The sequence below is a fragment of the Clarias gariepinus genome, chromosome 26, assembly GCF_024256425.1.
Source record: "Clarias gariepinus isolate MV-2021 ecotype Netherlands chromosome 26, CGAR_prim_01v2, whole genome shotgun sequence".
In the NCBI taxonomy this organism is placed as follows: Eukaryota; Metazoa; Chordata; class Actinopteri; order Siluriformes; family Clariidae; genus Clarias; species Clarias gariepinus.
Genome location: NC_071125.1, coordinates 5,957,734 through 5,979,542, shown reverse-complemented (window position 1 = coordinate 5,979,542; position 21,809 = coordinate 5,957,734). Strand labels below are relative to the sequence as shown.

The window sequence follows — 21,809 nt, the reverse complement described above, 5'->3', positions numbered from 1 at the left end:
TCTCTTTCAACCATCTTAATTTTCACATATGGGTAGTTGTAGGCGAGGGCTAGTAGGCTGAATCTCTGAAATGTGAAATTAATAGAAATATCAGATAAATCTAATTATTGTGATGGCAGGTAAGCTGGTCTGTTCCAGTTGCTAACACTAAGTATATTTCAGAACTGTGAGAAAACTGATATAGATATCCATCTAACTGCGTGTGTGTGTGTGTGTGTGTGTGTGTGTGGCTCCAGGCTTAAGAGAACCTCTCCCACTGCGTACTGTGACTGCTGGGAGAAGTGCAAGTGTAAAACCCTGATCGCTGGGCAGAAAGCAGCTCGTCTGGATCTGCTCTATAGGCTGCTGACCACCACCAACCTAGTGACCAGTCCCAACAGCAGGTGTGTTCACATTCCCACATTTATACACACACACACACCATGTGAAACAGGAACTAACTCGTTTCAGACATCCCGCTATAGTAGATATAAAGTTGTGCTTTGTAGTTTTTCCAAAACATAAAACACTTTCTGATGTTCTGCTTTTGGAACATTATTAATTTTATGTGAATGCATCATATTATGTAGTTTGTGTTACCCAGTTGTTTTAGTTCTTGTGTGTGTGTGTGTGTGTGTGTGTGTGTGTGTGTGTGTTTTTTCTCCATTCCAGTAGTGTGTGTCTTTCTAATTTCAGTTAGACTTTTAACAATGCTGGGCTGCTAAACAGCACAGTTTTCTTCCTGGTCACCGATTTGACAAGTGATATTTCATGTTATTTACCCTCTCTCTTCCCATCCTTTTCTTTCCTCTTCCTTGCTTTGTGTCTCTGTCCCTGCAGGGGTGAGCACATCTTGCTGTTCCTGGTACAGACAGTCGCAAGGCAGAGCGTCGAGCACTGTCAGTACCGGCCGCCCCGTATCAGAGAGGACCGGAACCGCAAGGCTGTTAACGCAGAAGGTACACACACACGCACACGCACACACACACGCTTTGCACTATTCAAACCAACGCTCGGGTTCACTGCATTAGTGTAAATACAGCTTTTTAAATTGTGACAGGGATTCTTAATGTGGGGAACTCCATTGTTGTTTTTAAATCCGTATCTAATATACAGCTTATTAAATCAGGTATACCAATTAATCAGGTCATAAAATCTGATCACCGAATCTGAATTTTAAATCCGAGTGTCAGGATAAAAGTTAATCTAAATTCGTGGTAAAACTCAATCAGGATTTAGTGACGAAAGATTAAAACCAGTGCTGCGGCTGGATTGTTGGGTCTGCTGGTTTAATTTTAAGTATCATTGTTTTCTAATCTGCTCTCTCTTCCTCTCTCTCTCTTGCTCTCTCTAGACTCTGACATGCCGGATCATGACCTTGAGCCTCCACGCTTTGCCCAGCTGGCTCTGGAGCGTGTGCTGCAGGACTGGAACGCTCTTAAGTGCATGATAATGTTTGGCTCGCAGGAGAACAAAGATCCGTAAGTGGCTTTTTCTAGAGCCCTCACTCACCTCACATATTGACGAACGCAACCGAGACATTTCATTAGAGCCACGCTTTATGTTCCAGCTCGACGGTAGAAATGTGCTGCATAAGACAGAAAAGAAAAAACATTTTTCTACATATTATAATGAGACTGAATAGTATCTGAGCAGTTAAATTTTTTCTAATTTGTTTTTCCAATTCAATGATATTTTATATGAAACTCGTCACCCTGCTCCCATCCCTAATATGCACACTGTTATTTGTGTTTGTTAATTACGTAGACTGAGTGCGAGCAGCCGAATTGCTCATCTCTTGCCTGAGGAGCAGATGTACCTGAACCAGCAAAGTGGAACAATCAGGCTGGACTGCTTCACTCACTGCCTCATCGTCAAGTGTGCTCCAGACCTCACTGTGAGTCAGAAAAATAAACACACACATATTAGGCTGGCTGCAAAGCTGGATAAAAAAAAAATTATCATTACTTTTTTTATGATTTTCTGCTTTTTGTGTTGTGCAGTTTATCGACACACTACTGGGAACACTGGTAAAAGAACTGCAGAACAAATACACCCCGGGTCGCAGAGACGAGGCCATCTGTGTCACACGTCGCTTCCTGCGCTCTGTCGCCAGGGTTTTCGTCATCCTTAGCGTCGAGATGGCTTCATCCAAGAAGAAAAAGTATGTGGAGCAAATTGATGAGCATTTAATTTTTTATATATATTAGGGCTAAAACGATTTCTTAAGTTACTCGATTACAAAAAATGATCGAGGCAAAACCTTCTGCCTCAAATCTTCTTTTAATTAATTTTAAAAGCTTGCGTTATGTTTTTGCGCAATTATTTGTTTGCCGTGACAAATTAAGAGACGTGCACTAAGACCCAGCAGCGGAGACGATTACCCACAATTCCACAGCGCAAGAGAAAGAAAAACCGTTAGCTAAGTTGTGATCCTGCGACGCTCTGCGCAGAGAGGCATTTTAGCGCATAATGGTGTGCCTTTGTTTTTTTTTTTTTATACTTAGTCATATGAAATTATGACTAAATTTTTTTTTGTTTTTGCATCTGAGAAAAGGCTTTAAAATAAGAATGTATGGCTCTGTAATGTACTCAACTCATCTTACGTCAACTTTAAGCTATTCCTTGTATTGTGAATAACTTTTTTAATGTATTGTGAATAATTTTTATTCTTATATATTTTACATTGCTGTTTAAGCAACATTACATTTTATCCAATTACTTAATTAATTGATTAAATTTTTGTTAGAATACTTGATAATTACAGCCCTAATATATATAATAGATATAGTTAATAAATCAGCAAGAATGTCAATTCTGTATTTTCTGTTAATATAGGGTGCATTAATGAGGGGGAAAAAATTAACGCAAATGATTTTAGACAATGGCTGAAAAATAGTAAAAAAAAAAAAAAAAAGTGTGTGTATGTATGTATGTGTATATATATATATATATATATTTATTTATACACACCTGTCTGCTCTTTTTTTTTTCATTGCTCGTCTTTGTACCTGCAGCAACTTCGTCCCGCAGCCCATAGGGAAGTGCAGGCGTGTTTTCCAGGCCCTGCTGCCTTACGCCGTCGAGGAGTTGTGTAACGTCGCCGAGTCTCTGATCGTGCCGGTGCGCATGGGCATCGCCAGGCCGACGGCTCCATTTACGCTGGCCAGCACCAGCATCGACGCTGTACAGGGCAGCGAGGAGCTTTTCTCTGTGGAGCCGCTTCCCCCACGGCCATCACCGGATCAGTCCAACAAGTGAGTTGTAACACTTTCTTCTGACCTTGTCGCTTGAAATCTTAATGTTGTTGTTGTCTCCAATAACCTTCTCGGTATCATCCAGTTCCAGCCAGTCAGCTTCCTCTTACATCATCAGGAACCCTCAACCTCGGCGCAGCAGCCAATCACAGACTGCACGTGGACGAGACGAGGAGCAGGACGACATTGTGTCTGCTGATGTCGAGGAGGTCAGGAACCAATCAGGTTTTCTTGTTAGTTTTTTTGTTATTTTGTTAGACATTTTTTGTGTTAATGGTTTATCCTGGGCGGGTCTAGGTGGAGGTAGTGGAGGGAGTCGCAGGGGAGGAAGATCACCATGACGACCAGGAGGAGCAGGGGGAGGAGCCTGCAGAAGCTGAGGGACAACATGATGAGCACGACGAGGACGGTAAAGACACATGCAATTCGATTTTACACCCATACGTGGCCATCCATAAGCTTCCATCCCCAGAATTGTTTCGTTCATACTTTACAACGTGCCGTTCCAGGAAGCGACATGGAGCTCGATCTGCTGGCTGCCGCAGAGACGGAGAGCGACAGTGAAAGTAACCACAGCAACCAGGACAATGCAAGCGGGCGCCGTAGTGTCGTCACGGCAGCGACGGCCGGTTCCGAAGCAGGTAACTGCCTAAAATTAAGTCCAGTATGAAGTGTGAACAAATTCCGTACAACCTGACTGAATCGTTAAGTCTGTGAACCCCAGTCAAGGAGCGCTGGAACAGAGCCAATTGGTTCTTAACCACAAATCATATTTTAAGCTAATTTCCAGTATAAGTTGCTTATGATAGATAAGGCAGTAACAATATTGCTCTTTTTTTTTATATATTAACCTACCAGGAATTTATTTTACACACAGTGCTTCAAACTCACTTAGAGACTTGCTAGTTTTTAAAACATAGTTAGATTCAGGCACGGGATAGTGTGATGCACCTCGATACGATAGAGTTTAAGACAAAATGAACAAGCATCTGGTTTTTGTCCCTGAAAATAATGTGGCTTGGAGTGTTATTTTAAGCTGGATTAATGAACTGAGTTTGGTAATTTTTGTTTAGAAGAATACCCAAAAGGTTTTGTTATATTCTGGAAAGTACAGGACGTACTGCATAATCTGTATTTCACATGATTAAAATTGTTATCGATGCATTTTGTATTAATCGATAACCTAGTTTTAATTAACTGCCTTATTTGTTTGTCTTTTATATTTAGAATGTAGCCTAACCACTAGTTTTTTTTGTTTTGTTTTTGATGCGTCATGTGTTGCTTTGGTAGTTGTGCTAACATTGGAAACGCACCTTTTCTAAAATCACCCTTTGTATAGAATTTTGTTAGTCACTTACATATTAGTTACTATACACATGCTTCAAATAACAGTGGATATGGTGATGATTGCGATCATTATTTATTTATTTATTTATTTATTTTTTCGTCTTGAAGGTGCGAGCAGCGTGCCTGCCTTCTTCTCCGAGGACGACTCCCAGTCGAACGACTCGAGCGACTCAGACAGCAGCAGCAGCCAGAGTGATGACGCAGATCAGGAGACGTACCTCCTGGATGAACCGCTCGAGAGGACCACGGGTTCCGCCCATGCCAACAGCGCCGCTCAGGCCCCACGCTCCATGCAGTGGGCGGTGCGCACCACTCCTAGCCAGCGCCCGGGCGGGGGCGCCCCCACCAGCTCCTCCACTCCTGCAGGTGGGCTGAGTTTACACTCTTTCTGCTTTCAGCACTCGCATTATGAAGTGATGAAACCTACACTGTGATCAGTCTTAAGGCTGTTGTCTTGAGGGATTCGACCCTGCAACAGGTAATTTGGGAGGAACGGTGCCATTTTATCCAAACATGAATCAATTCTAAATGTTTTCAGTAAATTTCATGAATTGCCACACAAATTGAAAATTATCAATATTTTTTCCCATCTCTCTAAAATTTTAGTTCAAGTAGACTTTTATTGTCATTTCAATTATATACAGTTTAGCGCACAGTGAAACGAAACAATGTTCCTCCAGGACCAAGTTGAGAAATACAACATAAATTAACAAAAAACTAAATTTGCATAAAGAAACCTAATTAAAAAAAAAAAAAAAAAAAGTTTTATACAAAAGAGACATGAAGTCCACGTACAAATGTGCAAACGAGCGCCCAAGTGACATGACATTTTAATACTTAAGCAGTAAATGTTCCTTAAGTCGCAGCAAAGATAAAAATAGTTTGTGCAAATTAACGAATAATAAATATCGTGCAAAAGAGCATTTCACTGGTTACATGTGTACAATCCTATATCTTAACGTTCCTTCTGCTGTCTCGTAGCGAGCTCCGCAGGCCTCATCTACATCGATCCGTCTAACCTGCGCCGCAGCAGCGCCATTAGCACCAGCGCAGCAGCCGCCGCCGCAGCCCTGGAGGCCAGCAACTCCAGCAGCTACCTGACGTCTGCCAGCAGCCTGGCACGAGCCTACAGTATCGTCATCCGCCAGATTTCTGACCTCATGAGCCTCATCCCCAAATACAACCACCTGGTTTACTCACAGTACCCCGCTGCCGTGAAACTCACCTATCAGGATGCAGTCAACCTACAGGTAAGGAGACCTGAGAGAAAAAGCGATACAGAAGAATTAATGCTAAACAAGTAGAAGAATCGGAACTGAATTTTTAAATTTTTTATTTATTTTTTATTAATTAATTGATTTTTTTTAATTATCTGACATTTCAGAACTATGTGGAGGAGAAGTTGGTCCCGACATGGAACTGGATGGTGTCCATCATGGACTCAACGGAGGCTCAGCTGCGCTATGGCTCGGCCCTGTCCTCTGCAGGAGACCCCGGACACCCGAGCCACCCGCTGCATGCCTCACAGCACTCCGGCCGCAGGGAGCGCATGACCGCACGTGAAGAGGCCAGCCTGCGAACGCTGGAGGGACGCAGGTGAGACGATGAAAGCTGAGTTATATGAGGAGAAGTAGAAAAAAAATGTTTCAGGCTATTAGGTACAGGAATGTACCATTTCATAAATAGTGAAAAATCTTTTTGCAGAAGCGAGGAAGTGGAAACTAATGTACTTGAATCCTTGGGAAGGCCCGAGACCGTATCCTGTTCTAATAACATATGAGACGTGTTTGGGACCGAGCAGTGATTTTTAATTAATTATCTTTTTTTTTGTGCCCTACACTACATTTGACTATAGTTAACATAATTTTTGTTTTTTTATACCATCTGCTTTGTCCTGGACACCTTGGCTAGGGAGTTGTCCATCTCTGATATATTATTGCCAAAAAAATAATGTGCCTTTCCACAAGTTGTTGCATACTTAAGATAAATTAAGCATGAATAGATGCAAACAATGTTTGTGTCCTAGAAAAAAAAATTATTAGAATTAGTTCTGATGTTTATAGTCTGTTCATGGATGGAAGTTTTAAATTACTTATTTTAATTTAAAATTTTTCTAATGTTTATTGATTTCGGCTTAAATTGGTTGTCTTTAAAAAAAAAATTTTTTTTTTGTAGGCGCGCAGCTACTTTGTTGACTGCTCGTCAAGGCATGATGTCAGCGCGCGGAGACTTTCTGAACTACGCGCTCTCCCTGATGCGCTCCCATAACGACGAGCACTCTGACGTCCTGCCCGTTTTGGATGTGTGCTCGCTGAAACACGTGGCCTACGTCTTCCAGGCTCTTATTTACTGGATTAAAGCCATGAACCTACAGACCACGCTGGACACTTCACAGATGGACAGGAAAAGGTCAGATGAACTGCATAAAAGAAAAATATACAATACAATACAATATAATATAATATATACATATGCACTTCATATGTCCTTAAAGTTGCACTTGATTTGTTCAGGTTCTGTAAAAAAAAAAAAAAAGATTTCATTTGATGATGTGGTTTCTAACTTTGGTGCTGTTACCTCTTTAGGAACCGTGACCCATTGGAACTTGCGTTGGACAATGAGGACTCTGAGCATGAGAATGATGACGACACCAATCAGAGTGCGTTCAAGTCTTATTTACACCATATAAATAATATCTGTTGTATTAAAGGAGCTAAAGCATGGTGTCTTACAGGCTCCACCCTTCAAGATAAGGAGGAGGATCCTGTCCCTTCAGAAACCGGTCAGCACCACCCATTCTTCCGTCGCTCCGACTCCATGACCTTCCTCGGCTGCATTCCGCCAAATCCCTTCGAAGTCCCCGTGGCCGAGGCCATCCCTCTGGCTGACCAGCCTCACTTGCTACAGGTTAGCGCTGTCTCTTTCCCCCTCCAAGCCAACTGTCTAATTATCCCTTAATATTATAATTAATTTTAATGGTTTTTTTTTTTTTTTAATGCCTGTATGTTCTTTTCATTGTAGCCGAATGCTAGAAAGGAGGACCTGTTCGGGCGTCCGAGTCAGGGTCTTTACTCATCCTCCTACATGGCAAGCAAAGGTCTCTCAGAGCTCACTGTGGATATGAACTGCTTACAGGTAAACACAGATTAATACAAAACAAAATAAAATAGCTATACAGCATCTTTAGTACATTTAGATGTTTATATTATTACGTACTCGTACTTCAAGGAATTTTTACGACCCTCTAACTTTATTAACTTTTCTCCGTAGATTCTGCCCACCAAAATGTCCTATTCAGCCAATATGAAAAATGTCATGAGTATGGAGTCTCGGCAGAGGGGCGGAGACGAGCAGCAGACGATAACGCAGGACATAGACGTCTCGAAGCCCGGCCCCTCCCCCCATGACCTTGCCGCCCAGTTAAAGAGCAGCCTCCTCGCAGAGATCGGACTGACCGAGAGCGAAGGCCCACCCCTTCCTACTTTCATGTAAGGTTGAACTTTGTTTCGTCCCGTTTAAGACGAACAGTCCTTCATAAAATAAATAATGGTCATGATGGTGAATCTAACATGAGCAGCGATTATTGGGTTTTAACTGGTTGCTTTTATTCCTATCCATGCTTTTTCTGTAAATCTTTTTTTAATTTAATCAAAAGATTTAAAAATGGTGCGCCAGTCTGTCTAGTTAGTTAGTAGTTGTTTTTATTTTTTTTTTGTTTTAATTTTTGGTGTTGTATTTTTGCAGTCCTCACTGTAGCTTCATGGGGATGGTGATCTCTCACGACATGCTGCTGGGCCGGTGGCGTCTCTCCCTCGAGCTCTTCGGCCGTGTCTTTATGGAGGATGTTGGGGCTGAACCTGGATCTGTAAGTCCTGGAACGTGAAGTCACAACCAACACTTGACTCTGAGTAATCACTTTCAAATGTTTACTCAAACCAACCCCATGTGGTCTTTTTTCTTTTTTCCCTTCCAGATCCTGACGGAGCTGGGTGGTTTCGAGGTGAAGGAGTCGAAGTTCCGACGGGAGATGGAGAAGCTGCGGAACCTGCAGTCTCGCGACCTGGCTCTGGAGGTCGACCGCGATCGCGACCAGCTTATCCAGCAGACCATGCGACAGCTCAACACGCACTTCGGGCGCCGTTGCACCAGCACGCCCATGGCTGTGCACCGCGTCAAGGTCACGTTCAAGGACGAGCCTGGCGAGGGCAGCGGCGTGGCACGCAGCTTCTACACAGCCATCGCGCAGGCGTTCCTGTCCAACGACAAACTGCCCAACCTCGACTGCGTACAGAGCGTCAGCAAGGGCATGCAGGCTAGCAGTAAGACCCACCTTTCAACAATTTTAGAAAAATCTTTGCAATTTACTTTACAAAAAATAATGTGTCTGGTTGTCGAGACTTTTTTTATTTTATTTATTTTTTAATCATCATATGGATGTCACTGGTTTTCAACATGTGTTTGTGTCTGTGTAGATTTGATGCAGCGCTTGAGAAACCGAGACCGGGAGAGGGAGAGGAGGAGTGGTGGCCTGAGGGCAGGATCCAGAAGAGACCGTGACAGGTAAGACTGAGCTGCATTTGGTACAGCATGGCGATCGTTAATGCTCTTCAGGTTATCCTTGAATAAAAGTACACAGGGCGTGGGGAATCAAAAGTTTGTACAAAATCTTTATGCATAGTAGAGTTAGGATTTATTAAAAGGGTCTGTGTGCAACAGTGCATTTTAAAAAAAAAAGTCTTTTAACATGCTCATGAGCTTGCAAAATGATTTACAAAAGACACGAGTTGAGTCGGCTAAATCTGTATTCCGTCCAAACTGATAATTCTTTATCTGTCATATTTGTGTTCAGTGTTTATAATTATATAATATAAATGCTTTCTGGTTCTTGTATCCGTGTCCTTATGTGCTACAGGGACTCTCGCAGGCAGCTGTCCATTGACACCAGGCCGTTCCGTCCTGCCTCGGAGGGGAACCCGAGTGACGAGCCGGACCCGCTGCCTGCTCACAGGCAGGCTTTAGGGGAGCGTCTCTACCCTCGGGTCCATGCCATGCAGCCAGTATGTACTCACTCATTCACTCACTCACTCACTCGCTTATTTAACAGAGGCATGAACACGACTCAATTAACACAGTGATGTGAGATGAATTGGGGTTGAGCCTTTAGGGTCTTTATGGGACTCCAGAGTAGAACAATGCCTTAGTCAAAGATTTCATTTTAGTTGTACGCACCTTGATCAGAATAGATAGGCGCATATAAATCATTCAAGATAATGCAGGGTGATGATGTACAGATTTGCGTGATGGCCATCATTTTTACACAATCATGTTTTTTCTCTCTCCAGGCGTTTGCCAGTAAAATCACAGGCATGTTGCTGGAGCTTTCACCTGCTCAGCTGCTGCTGCTCCTGGCCAGTGAGGATTCCCTCCGAGCTCGTGTAGAGGAGGCCATGGAGCTTCTCATCACACACGGGAGGTACAGACCGACCGACTTCTAAGGGTTTCTTGTTCCTTTGACGTCTTCAGTCGAAGGTCATTGTCTGGTCTGTTCCTCTCTCACTCATTCTATTTGTTTGTTTAAAGGGAAAACGGTGCCGACAGCATACTGGATCTCGGTCTTCTCGACGCTCCAGAGAAAGCACAGGTGCGGCTTTACTGCGCGTTATTTATATCTGGTTATACTTTTACATTTTCCGTAAAAGCAAGGCACGGAGAGTAGTTCTGTCGTCAGATTCTGACAGCATGTGTGCTCGTTCAGCAGGAGAACAGGAAGAGACATGCTTCCACCCGCAGTGTGGTGGACATGGAGCTGGACGATACGGATGACGGCGACGATAACGCGCCCCTGTTTTACCAGCCTGGAAAGAGGGGCTTCTACTCCCCCCGGCCTGGGAAAAACTCTGAGGCCAGACTTAACTGCTTCCGCAACATCGGCAGGTATGCGCAAAAAGGCGATTTAAAAAAATAAATAAAGTTTAAGCACCGGTTCTATGTGATTTCACAAACTTCTCTTCTCCACTCTTTTCGTCCAGAATACTCGGCTTGTGTCTGTTGCAGAATGAACTTTGCCCCATCACCCTGAACAGGCACGTCATCAAAGTGCTGCTGGGTAGAAAGGTGGGTATGGTTTGAAATCACGTCGCTTATGGTAATTGAAAAAATGAAAACTTTTACCAAATGACTGATGTTTGTGTGTAACGCAGGTGAACTGGCATGACTTTGCGTTTTTTGACCCGGTGATGTACGAGAGTTTGCGACAGCTCATCCGCCACTCGCAGTCGAGCGAGGCCGAGGCGGTGTTCGCTGCCATGGACCTCGCCTTCGCCATCGACTTGTGCAAGGAGGAAGGATCCGGACAGGTAACACCAGCTGCATTTAATATTTATTCCCTCATGTTAAATAGCATTTTTTCCATCTGTATTCCCGAGTAAGGTTTTACCTGGACTGTTTTAGTGCTTAAGTCATTGGGTAGTTACTCACCCCATAGTGACGGCTATCTTGAGCTAGCAGGGTGCAAATTTCGTCAAGTTGCATTTATTTTTAAGAGATCTAGATCCATGTTTAGACTTTAAACCACTTTTCTGTTTTGCTTTAACTTGTTAATCAGGTGGAGCTGTTGGCTGGCGGCGGCAGCATGCCCGTGACTCCTCAGAACGTGTACGAGTATGTGAGGAAGTACGCTGAACACAGGATGCTGGTTGTAGCAGAGCAGCCTCTGCATGTGAGTAAAGATTCACATCATATTAGCGATTTTTGTTTGCACCCAAACTGAAACTTTATTTCATGTTTGAGCTACATTTCATGTTTATGTCCATAATTCTCTAGCTTGTATATAATCACGTGTCGACTTGCTTTAAACTGTCAAAACCAATAAAATGCAACACTCAAGAGTTTGAGAGTTTTCCTGGAATACACTCATCACCAGGAAAGAAAAAATGTATAAATGTAATCACCTGGTCATTCAGTACGTTAAGGTCATCAGCTGACCCCGGATACTGGGCTCTATGCATGATGGTTTTTCCTTTAACTCCCACTTCTTTATGCTCCAGAGCACTTTGTCATGTTAAATAGCATTTTTCAGGCTTTACCCGTACAGTACCGTTAGCTCTACCTCTAGTTTTGATTATGGTGTGCATTGTGGTGCTCAGTTCATGTGTCAAAATGATTCCTCATGCTCAAAGCAAAGTCTTAAGTTATCCTCCCTAGCATATTAAAGCCTTTTTTTTTTTCCTGATTAGACTTACTTACAAGTGGTTTTCTTGTGGCCACAAAGCTGTTTATTCCTGATCCTGTAAGCTCTTATCACAACGTGCAGGTGGAAATGCTCTTACTTTCAATTGATGATGCAGCAATGAAATTAAATGAAAATAATAACAAAAGAAAATTAGTTTTTTGTTGCAGTATTTATGGATGAATAAATTTTTAGCGTATGATAAAGATGAGATGCAAATGTCCGGTTATTAAAACAGACCAGGATTTTAAAAAACGAGGAACAAAAAACGTACACTTAAGGTAGTAGGCAGTAAATAGATGGGTAAATGCATTAACAAATAAATCCCTAATCTAATGATAAAAATCAATGATGGCTTTAATTTTAAAAATATATATATATTTTTTCTTTCTTCCAGGCCATGAGGAAGGGCCTCCTGGACGTGCTTCCTAAGAATGCTCTGGAGGACCTCACAGCCGAAGACTTCAGGCTACTCGTCAACGGCTGCGGCGAGGTCAACGTGCAGATGCTCATCAGCTTCACCTCCTTCAACGATGAATCTGGTACAAAACCGACCCGACTCCCTATTTTATTTTATAGCAGATTATTATAATTTTTAAAAAAAAACAGTCACCTGAAAGGTCGTTGCAGAGTTTTTTTTTTTTTTTTTTTTTTCCTCATTATTGTTTTTTTTTATTTTTATTTTTTTATCTACAGGTGAAAACGCAGAGAAGTTGCTGCAGTTTAAACGCTGGTTTTGGTCCATTGTGGAGAAAATGAGCATGACTGAGAGGCAGGATCTGGTAAGACTCTTCTCCTTTACTTTAAACCCAGTCACATGACAGCAGCACAATTTATATAATTTTGCAGATGCAGCAATTTACATATATATTTCTGTTTCTAAAAATTCAATCCAGTCAAGATTAAAGAATTGCATGCGTGTACAGATGTAGTAAAACTGAATAAATCAGTTACCACTTCATACTATATACTGTCATATGTATGTTCTATATAGATATAGAAATACAGCTTATTTAAATATTATTAATTATATTATTAATTATCATTGTTGTAATGCTTAATTGTAGTAGAGGTGTATATTCACCATATAAGCACTAATATCTCTAGTCATAGATTGTGCTTTGTGCAATATTATCACCTGACACGAGACGACTCTTTCTCTCTCTTTGTCTCTCTTTTTGCTGCAGGTATATTTCTGGACGTCCAGCCCGTCCCTACCAGCCAGCGAAGAAGGTTTTCAGCCGATGCCGTCCATCACTATCAGGCCCCCGGACGACCAGCACCTCCCCACGGCCAACACGTGCATCTCGCGCCTCTACGTTCCGCTTTACTCCTCGAAACAGATCCTGAAACAGAAGCTTCTCCTCGCCATCAAGACCAAGAACTTCGGCTTTGTGTAGAGGGTGACGACGAGTGTTTACTTACATGTTGTGTAATATTATTATTACTAGTTCCATTTTTGTAGATTTTTTTGTCTATACAGTTTTATGAAATTTAAAAGAAAGTGCTGTCCCATCCTTGGCGGTATTAGAATTCACCCCTCATCCAATCTCCTTCCCCTCCCTTTTTGTTTTCTTTTTTTTTTTTTGTAATTTTTTTGCAGTCTGGGTTGTGAAGGAGGACGCCATATTGTTCTCATTTCGTTTTTTATTTCCGTTATTTCTGTTTTTCTTCCCCCCCCTTCACAAGTATATAATGTACATTCCTGCATTGGCTCCATTGGCTCGAACTGTAACTCCCGAGGAAAAACCCGGCCCGACAGCAAACTGTCGGCCCCCGCAGCCAAAGATGACAGCAGATGTATTTAAGAAAAAAAAAAAAGGAAGATTTCACTGTGATTATGCATTTGTTTTTCCCCTTCATTGCCCTGAACATAAACATTATGACTGAGAGTTCACTGCTGCCTTTGTGGAAAAAGTCAGTTTTTCTTGTATAGGGGGCGTAGGGAATTTCAAAATAAACTTGGATGCAAACCATTAATTCACTTTTTATTCACTGCCCTAATGTTGATGCCATACACACACACATTAAAAAAGGGTTCACTGTCTTTTGGGTTCATGTCTGTGCTGACCTCAAACTCCACTCCTTATCAGGCTGATGTGCTTTAATAGCAGAATTTAGTTTTTTTTTATGGTTGGTCTCACCAGGCAGCTTCTGTTTTTAAATGAGAATTTAAAAGCACACAGTTACAGAGGCAAAAGTAAAGGGCAGCACAAAGCTTTTTTTTTTTTTTTTTGAGAAACATCATAACTTGTACCCGCACAGAGAGGCTAGCTTATGAAGGCGATCCTTTGTCTGTCTCTTTTTGGATAATGGACAAATTAAAAGACCTAGAGGTCATTATCAGTTAAGCATTTCATTATAACTGAGTGGAACAGTTGGTTCATCCAGCTCAGGATGAACCAACTGATACTGGAGGTGTGATTTTACATTTCCACCTTGTAAAAGTGAAATAATTAGTCAAGTATGTTCTAACACAAGTGAAGTCATCAGAGCTTATAAATGTACCATGCCAGAGCCTTGCTGTGCGTGACGTGAACACATACAAAACAGTTTCACCTGAAGTGACAGATTATTAAACAGCAAGAGGGATACTGGAGTCCGAATAAATCATGTCCTGGAGTCAGTTACAGCTGAAACTAAAGACGCATTTAACATACAGCTGTCCGTCACTGGCCTCATGAGAGCGGACTAACTAAAATCATTTACTTTATATTAATATTAAAATGTTGAATAAAAAGGCTTTCTGTAACATCTTGCATAAAGAAAAATTCTCAGAACTGGAACTTGAATCAGGAGGGGAAAAAAACCCACATGCAGGCTTTAATATAGAAACGTGAGATCTGAATTTTCCAGTTTTTCCCACAGACTTTGGTGTAAAGATTTGGGAGATGAGAACAGATGACTTCCAACAACACCTCACCTCAGAATTTAGCACCAAGGTGACAAAATCCCTTGTGACCTGCACTTATCTGTTTGGCTTCAATGGGTGATTAACATCTGTCTAAATTCAAGCAAAAATTTTAAAATAACTAATTATTCAGGTTTACTTGCTCAGCTCTTATTGTCATAGAAAAGCACACAAACTGGACACGTTTTAAACAACCAAGTGTACATTTTATTCACACACGAGCTTTTCACTCACGTTTCTGCTCCATCTCCAGCATGAAAAAGGTAAAACGTTGCTGTAGCTTTAGCAACATGACAAAATAAGGAATACATTTATCATTCAACTTTTTTTTTAAAAAAGGGGGAGGAGGGGAAAAAAGCTCAATGTTTAATCTCCTGGAAGACAGCTGAGTTTCTTTCTACAAGTCTAAGAGATTTGGTTGGGATGTCAGCTGGATATCCAGGTTAGCTATGCTAGATTAAAACAAGATATTTATACAAACCGAGAACATTTCAGATCCGATACAAAAAAAATACACACTGAAAATACTGTACTCTCTACAATGCTTCTTTTGATAACTATATTTCTAAGTATCACAAGTATAAATTTAACATAAATCTGTCCTTTTTGATCAAAGGCTAGACACTTTTTTTTGGTGACAAGTCAAACACCAGCCGTCTTGCAGGTTCATCACCAAATTGAATAACTAAGGGACAAAAATAACTGAGCTGTTACAAAAAACAAAACAAAAACAAAACACTGGATCACATTGATTATTAATCAGTAATGATGATAATGTTGGGTGTTTCGCAACACAAACATCCACTGATCCTGAAACCTATTGCTGAAGAAGAAACAAGAATTACACGTTTTCCGAAAGGAAACCTGCAAAAACCAAAACTTCCCGAAAAAAACAAAGAGAGGCTGTTATATGACTAGTTATACAGTTTGCCAGAGAGCTGCACGAGTTACAGTATTAAACACCTCCGATCCTCACACAGAGTCCAGTCCTAATGGCCTCCGGATTTGCGTCCGGCCCAAGATCTAGAGCGGGAGCGCGAACGGGAGACTGAGCGAGAGCAGGAGCGAGACGCTGATCTGGGACGGGTTTCCTCGTCCTCTCGTGCGCCGCCGGACTGTGGTGCGTCCTCGCTGGCGGCCGGACGTGGTGAGCGGGACTCGGAGTGGGATTTCCTGCTTTTCATTTTGAGCCTGGAGTCGGGGGAAGGGGAGCGCGAACCCGAGCGACTACGGGAGGGAGCGCCGCGGTGCCCTCGTCCGTGATCTCGTCTGTGCCTTGACCTATAGGGGCGATAGAAACAACTGCATTGATCCACACAGCACCACAAAAAATCTGTTATACAAGATACTTCTGAAATACCACCATTAAGCCATCAAGTTTTAGGACTTAAATGAAACGACTAAATGTCATGTGTCCAGTGACTTCACTTAACACAACTTAATTTCAGCGTGAATAACCTGCGAAAAAAAACCCACCTGTCATTGTCACGGCTCCTGCTTCTTCTGTGTCTCCTGTAAGAGCGGAACACGAAGTGCATTAGAGGCAGACAAACATATAAGAGCACTGTTTTTAATTGAAAAAAAAAAAGGGTTGTGAGGTTGTGAAGTATCAAAGTAAGCACATGACTCACTCTCGGGGACTATCGGAGCGGCGAGGCCTGCGCTCATACGACTGGCTGCGGGAACGACGTCTGTCGTAGCTGCGACTCCTGGAGCGCCGGTAACGGCCATCGCGTTCATAATCGTCGTATCTGGAGAAGCTGCGAGGAGAACGCCTTTCTTTGGACCTCATCTGATTTGGGGCTGTGAGAAAGAGAGAGAGGTTTAGTATGTGGCTGCTAAGTGACAAAAGATGAAGTTGGAAGAAGGAGAAAACAACAAAATTGTCCACAGCGTACTTCAGGGAAAAGAATCGACCTTCTGGTGTTTCCACTCAGCGATCGCAGTGGTTGTGACGGAGCAAAAAATAAATAAAAAATAAAAAACATTGTTCTTCAGCGCTGCTTAAAGAAGCAGGACCTGAATTGCTGACACAGACACAGTTAAAGTCGGAAGTTTGCCTACACCTTAGCCTAAATACTAATTTAAACTGGGGTTTTCACAATTCCTGACTTTTAATTCTAGTCCACTTTCCCTGTCTTAGGTCAGTTAGGATTACAGTCAGATAACAGTAGAGGGAAAGATTTATTTCAGTATTATTTTTTTTATCAGGAAGTTCACATACACATCAGATCATATTTGATAACCATTAAATTGTTTAACTTGGGGCAAATATTTTAGGATACCTTGCACAAGCTTCTTACAAGTTTTAGCCCATTCCTCCTGACAGAACTTGCGTACCCGAGTTAGATTTGTAACCAGGCAAGTACATAAACCTTAATCTTAGTGAGAAGGTGTGGTCGACCCCGTTGCTAGGGATGATTCAGCAATTCAAGAACTTTGATTGGTTGATAAAAAAAACTAACCTCAGTAAATATAAAATAAAATAGACAGTGAAATCATAATGTCTGTATAATCTTGACTACAGACTACTTTATGCAAAGTTTGTTATAGGCTAAATATCTTAAATATATTTTAACAGCCAAATGTTGAAAATGTGTCTACTTTTGAAGCAACCAATTTCCACACAGTAGTTACTATACTTACGCTCTTACATTTATTTACCATAATGATTTTATTTCTTGTAATCCATTTCAGATTGATGGGAGCAAAATAGCTCAGCTTTTACCAGTTTACATGATTGCAGGACAGTTTATTTAAGTATCACAATTCAAGAGAGATAAAAGGAAGACAAAAAGAAAATCAAATTGGACAGAAGAGCAGTGTTTACTTTTAGCTTTATGCATCCATAGGTACACATCTCATCGACTTAAATGTTGTCGATCAGAAGCTTTTAAAGCCATGACGTGATTTTCCAAACTGTTTAAAGGCAAAGTCAACAGAGTATGTGAATTTCTGACCAACTGTAATTGTGAAATAATCTATTTATAAACAACTGTTGGAAAAATTACTCGCATCATGTGTAAAGATGATGTCCTAAACAACTTCCCAAAACTATAGTCTGTTAACATGAAATCTATGGATTGTTTTTTTTTTTTTTTTTTTTAAAAAGGAAATTATTGTAAACTTCCAACTTCCATGGATGGACACCTACTTTTCCGGTCTCCTTGGGCGAACTGGATCTCGATCTGTCTCCCACAGACCCACTTCCGGTCCAGGTTGTGAAGAGCATCTTCTGCGTCGCGGACGTCCTCGAACGTGCTAATGCTGTTAAGGCTTTCCGTTTTTTTTTTACATTTTTTTTTTTAAACACAGGCTAAATCAATCACATGGACACTCACGTTCAAAGGATCTCGGAGGACACCGCGTTCATTTTAGCATTACAACGTGACAGAGTTAAATTTTAATAGAGAAAGCAAAATGAGCTCAAGATGGAGAAATCATAATGAATAGGGGAGGGGTAATTACTCAATCAGATTGTAATTTCAATTCTTAAGCGTTAAATTCGTCTTGATTGATGAAATCGTTCGGCAGCAAGCAGAATTACGAGATTAACATGGATCAACTCTAAAGAACTCAATGACACAGGTAAGATCAGAAAACTGACTTGGGAGGGAAAAAGGGGACAATGCACAGACTGCAGCAAAGGTAGGATACAAAAGTTAATTCTCGTTACCTTTAACATGCTTGACCTTGAGCTTGACCTTTATTCTCTTTAAGCGCTTCCCCAGAAGGCCTTGGGAGGTTTCCTGCTTGTCTTTGCCCCATTATCTTTTGCTCTTTTCCTCTCTCTGTTTGGAACAGGTGCCCTCTTTTTCTCCTCTTTGAATCTTCGAGCTTTAACTTTTCTCTTTCTCTCCCCTCTATCGCTTGGTGCCTGAATCCTTACGGGCTCTTTGGCTTCAATCTACTCTACTTCAGCCTTTACTCTTAAATACTCTTTGGAGGGACGGTCTCCAGAACTGTATGTCTTTACATTTTCTGAGACAACAGAAGAAATAGCAGTTAGGAGACACAGTGGCCAGAATACAATCAAATTAGATCTTACAGTTTCACTTGCAATATTTTTTTTCCACTTTCAAAAAAACCACAACAGGTTTGTCTTTTTTTTTTTTAACCCTCCATAAAAAAAATAAATAAAAAAAAACACCACTCGCTTGATTGCTTATAAAGGATATTGAATGTATGCAAATCCTCTTGGCCGACGGGAATAGAAGTCAACGGGAATGTAGACATCTACAATAGGGCCGTAACGGCCGAACTCGCGACGCAAATCCTCTGGCCTAAAGCATCATGAAATCATAGTTCACTCATTTGTTTGGAGGGAGTTCTCTCACTGTAAGGCTTACCGTTAAAAATAACAACCCTGTTCTGCATAGTATAGAGTTTTCCCCTGCTCTAACACACCTGATTAGAGTATTTAACATACCCCACCTGAGTTCATGGTGTGCATTAGGGCGTTTTCACAGTAGGGACCCGGGATTGTTTCAGAGAACACTTGACTGCAAAATTTGGATAATTTTGATCGTGCCAGAGTTCGCTGGAATAAGTGGTCTTGAGAACGATACAGCATGATACTCGGGGCACGGACTTAATCAGATATAGAAGCCAATAGTACCTAAGAACAGAAGGAGATTGCTGTTAAAATCGCCGCACTGCATCCAATCTCAACCTCTGAGCTGACTGATTAGGAGGGAACTCTCGCGCTGATCTTGACTTTCCTTTTTGTACTAGGCATCGTGCAAAGGTTAACTCCCTTGTTCTCTTCTGTTTCATGGCGGCTCACAAACCAAGTAAGTGCCCACTGTTACCAATGTACCTACAGACGTACCCGAGAACAGAGACCAAAACAATGCGAATGCTGGAGAGCGGCACGCAAGCGTTCGTGTGTACGGGACAAATCAATCGTGTCCAATGTGAAAACGCCCTTAGAGCAGTGAAACAGGGGAAGAGAGATCTCCAGGGAACCTGTGGCATAAAGGAACACTTAAACAAACCGTAAATTACTAATAATAATGTGAAAAAAGTGTGTGCTTGGTTGATTTTTTTATTGCTTAAACTTCTCATTTCCTTTCAGTCATGTGAGCACATTTTATGCTTACACTCTGAGGAAAAACCGGCAAAACACTATATATATATATATATATATAAAAATAAGTTCTAACTTCTAAAACATGTATAAAAAAAACAGCCAATCGAATGCATCGCGTTACACTGTCACACTCGATGAGGAACGCCTGTGATGTGCTCACAGTATGACATAAAAGTTGATGAGGTTGCCTATTGTTACCTTTCTGAAGAAACGCTTGTAAAAATTTCATTTTCATATACAGCGGTGGTACCTCAGCATTCGAATTTAACCCGTTCAGGATTTTAGTTCTTAAGGGGAAAATTTGTATTGCGAAACTTAATTTTCTATTGGAAATGATGAAAATGCAGATAATCCGTTGCACCCACCCCAAACGATTATTTTTGCGAATATGCAAAACATTTAAAAAAAAAAAAGAGGTGCAAATGAAATAAAATATTAAAATATAGACAATAAACCTTTATGATAATAACCAATGAATCAATAAACCAATAAAATTTATGATGCCTCTTGGCACCAGCTGGTTTAAAAACGAAACTAAAAGTCACTGTTTCCTTGCAAAATTTCAGTTGCTGAGGCAAAAGTTTGTCAGGCGAGGCGTTCGTATGTTGAGATACCACTGTGTTGTAGGTTGTTAACATTATATTCACTTTAAGGGTCATTAATTCATTGCATTTGAGTGCAATCATATTTTAAAGAGAATTGTGTGAGAGAATCATGATTCACATTTTAGCAAGAATACACACAATGCCCTAATCCACACAATATACTGATATGTATGTACTGTATATGTACACACACACACACACACGCATATATAAATACACTTATTAGGTACAGAATCTAATTCTTGTGCTTTGCTTAGTATTGAACAGTACAAAACAACAAAAACAACACTTAGCTCATTTTAACCTCATCCTCCCATATTAAGACTAAAAAGTAATCATTAATCAGATCACGTGGTAAAAAGCAACTGGAACAAACCAGCTAAGCTAAATTCATTTATTAAACACATTTCACTAATAAGCAGGTCTGTTTTTACTTTTTAAACAGATACCTCAGAAATTAATTATCTGTTAAGATAAAAAAAACTTACAAAAGCATTTGGTCTGTTTTTAGCTAGCTAGCTATAACTACCTAACACGCGCAGCTAGCCAGCGTTAGCCATATTTAGCACGGCTACCCGAGCTGCCTTCAGCCTTTTACCTTTTTTGGTAATTAACCTTTTAGAGCTTGTCTATTTTTAGTCTATTACCACAAGCTTTTGGTTTCCAAACGCACAATAAAAGCGCAATCCATGTACACATAAAAAAACGCTTTTTGTTTAAGCAGTAAAAGATTATCTCTATGGAAACCAACACTTCACATCCACGTCCACACTACCGCACTAATCAGTACGCAGAAACACGACACCGCGCAGGCCGCCATGTTCGCCTCGCGCACTATTTCTACACACTATCCAGTACGCTAGTGTGCGCTTCAGTGTTTATGACGTGTTTTCTGCATGTTAGATTTAAAACTCTCCTGTTGCTACATCAGCCTGCTATAAAACTCACCTGCTTTCATCAGAAATATTCCTGATGAAAAGAGAAGTGTTTGGAGGTCTCAAATACCGCGCCATCTTGCATTAAACCGAGGCACACCAAAAGACCTTTTTTTCAGTAGGCCGCCAACGTCGGGGGTTCGGTTTCTGCGCATGCGCACTCGTGGCTGCTGATATTCTACGTCATGGATGTGGTAGTGCGCATGCGGAAAATGGCGTCTCCCGCTCTAGAATTCCCCCCATAGATCCTCTTGACCTTAACTCATTTTGGTTCAAATCGTCAGGCAGTTATTATCTGCAAATGATTTGCATCCCAGAATTAAAAACAAACCTTTTTTTTTTTTAATAAAAAAAAACAAATCAAAACTGTTTCATTACTTTTGAGGCTGTGAAAATGGAGGGATTGTGTAAAAATAACTTTATTTCCTAAGAAGAGAGTGCAGTGTTTTTGTTAA

General features: G+C 41.1%; 2 protein-coding genes across 11 annotated transcripts in view; one reads left to right on the top strand and one right to left on the bottom strand.

Moving 5' to 3' along the window:
* The window catches only part of ubr5 (ubiquitin protein ligase E3 component n-recognin 5), a 44,267-nt gene extending 30,476 nt beyond the window's left edge, over positions 1 to 13,791 (top strand). For 8 of the 10 annotated variants that reach the window (XM_053488324.1, XM_053488329.1, XM_053488327.1 and 5 more), the window contains 30 exons: positions 237 to 383; positions 820 to 938; positions 1,334 to 1,460; positions 1,747 to 1,876; positions 1,983 to 2,143; positions 2,997 to 3,236; positions 3,322 to 3,445; positions 3,534 to 3,645; positions 3,746 to 3,877; positions 4,692 to 4,949; positions 5,565 to 5,833; positions 5,968 to 6,179; positions 6,759 to 6,992; positions 7,169 to 7,242; positions 7,318 to 7,490; positions 7,605 to 7,718; positions 7,854 to 8,071; positions 8,328 to 8,448; positions 8,557 to 8,902; positions 9,056 to 9,143; positions 9,496 to 9,640; positions 9,926 to 10,056; positions 10,164 to 10,224; positions 10,339 to 10,517; positions 10,613 to 10,697; positions 10,784 to 10,939; positions 11,188 to 11,301; positions 12,209 to 12,353; positions 12,508 to 12,593; positions 12,999 to 13,791. In XM_053488324.1, the coding sequence (XP_053344299.1) occupies positions 237 to 383; positions 820 to 938; positions 1,334 to 1,460; positions 1,747 to 1,876; positions 1,983 to 2,143; positions 2,997 to 3,236; positions 3,322 to 3,445; positions 3,534 to 3,645; positions 3,746 to 3,877; positions 4,692 to 4,949; positions 5,565 to 5,833; positions 5,968 to 6,179; positions 6,759 to 6,992; positions 7,169 to 7,242; positions 7,318 to 7,490; positions 7,605 to 7,718; positions 7,854 to 8,071; positions 8,328 to 8,448; positions 8,557 to 8,902; positions 9,056 to 9,143; positions 9,496 to 9,640; positions 9,926 to 10,056; positions 10,164 to 10,224; positions 10,339 to 10,517; positions 10,613 to 10,697; positions 10,784 to 10,939; positions 11,188 to 11,301; positions 12,209 to 12,353; positions 12,508 to 12,593; positions 12,999 to 13,211 (4,714 nt within the window). In that variant the 3' untranslated portion in view covers positions 13,212 to 13,791. The remainder of the gene's footprint in view (positions 1 to 236; positions 384 to 819; positions 939 to 1,333; positions 1,461 to 1,746; positions 1,877 to 1,982; positions 2,144 to 2,996; positions 3,237 to 3,321; positions 3,446 to 3,533; positions 3,646 to 3,745; positions 3,878 to 4,691; positions 4,950 to 5,564; positions 5,834 to 5,967; positions 6,180 to 6,758; positions 6,993 to 7,168; positions 7,243 to 7,317; positions 7,491 to 7,604; positions 7,719 to 7,853; positions 8,072 to 8,327; positions 8,449 to 8,556; positions 8,903 to 9,055; positions 9,144 to 9,495; positions 9,641 to 9,925; positions 10,057 to 10,163; positions 10,225 to 10,338; positions 10,518 to 10,612; positions 10,698 to 10,783; positions 10,940 to 11,187; positions 11,302 to 12,208; positions 12,354 to 12,507; positions 12,594 to 12,998) is intronic. The other 2 variants (XM_053488330.1, XM_053488321.1) reach the window with 1 other exon arrangement.
* A 1,115-nt stretch (positions 13,792 to 14,906) lies between these two features.
* On the bottom strand, positions 14,907 to 21,516 carry srsf10a (serine and arginine rich splicing factor 10a). Its single transcript, XM_053488331.1, has 6 exons — positions 21,368 to 21,516; positions 18,901 to 19,005; positions 17,877 to 17,980; positions 16,354 to 16,525; positions 16,199 to 16,234; positions 14,907 to 16,003 (listed from the first exon to the last, which is right to left on the bottom strand). Exons 1-6 carry the CDS (start codon positions 21,430 to 21,432, stop codon positions 15,712 to 15,714), a joined length of 774 nt encoding a protein of 257 aa, XP_053344306.1. The 5' UTR covers positions 21,433 to 21,516; the 3' UTR covers positions 14,907 to 15,711.
* Between the last annotated feature and the right edge of the window lie 293 nt (positions 21,517 to 21,809).

Excerpts from the sequence above, each read along its gene's own strand:
- srsf10a (XM_053488331.1), bottom strand. The coding sequence starts at position 21,432 with ATGGCGCGGTATTTGAGACCTCCAAACACTTCTCTTTTCATCAGGAAT. Across the intron at positions 19,006-21,367 it reads AATATTTCTGATGAAAGCAG|GCCAGAGGATTTGCGTCGCG; the intron begins GTGAGTTTTATA and ends ATGATGCTTTAG. Across the intron at positions 16,526-17,876 it reads CGCCCAAGGAGACCGGAAAA|CCCCAAATCAGATGAGGTCC; the intron begins GTAGGTGTCCAT and ends TCTTTCTCACAG.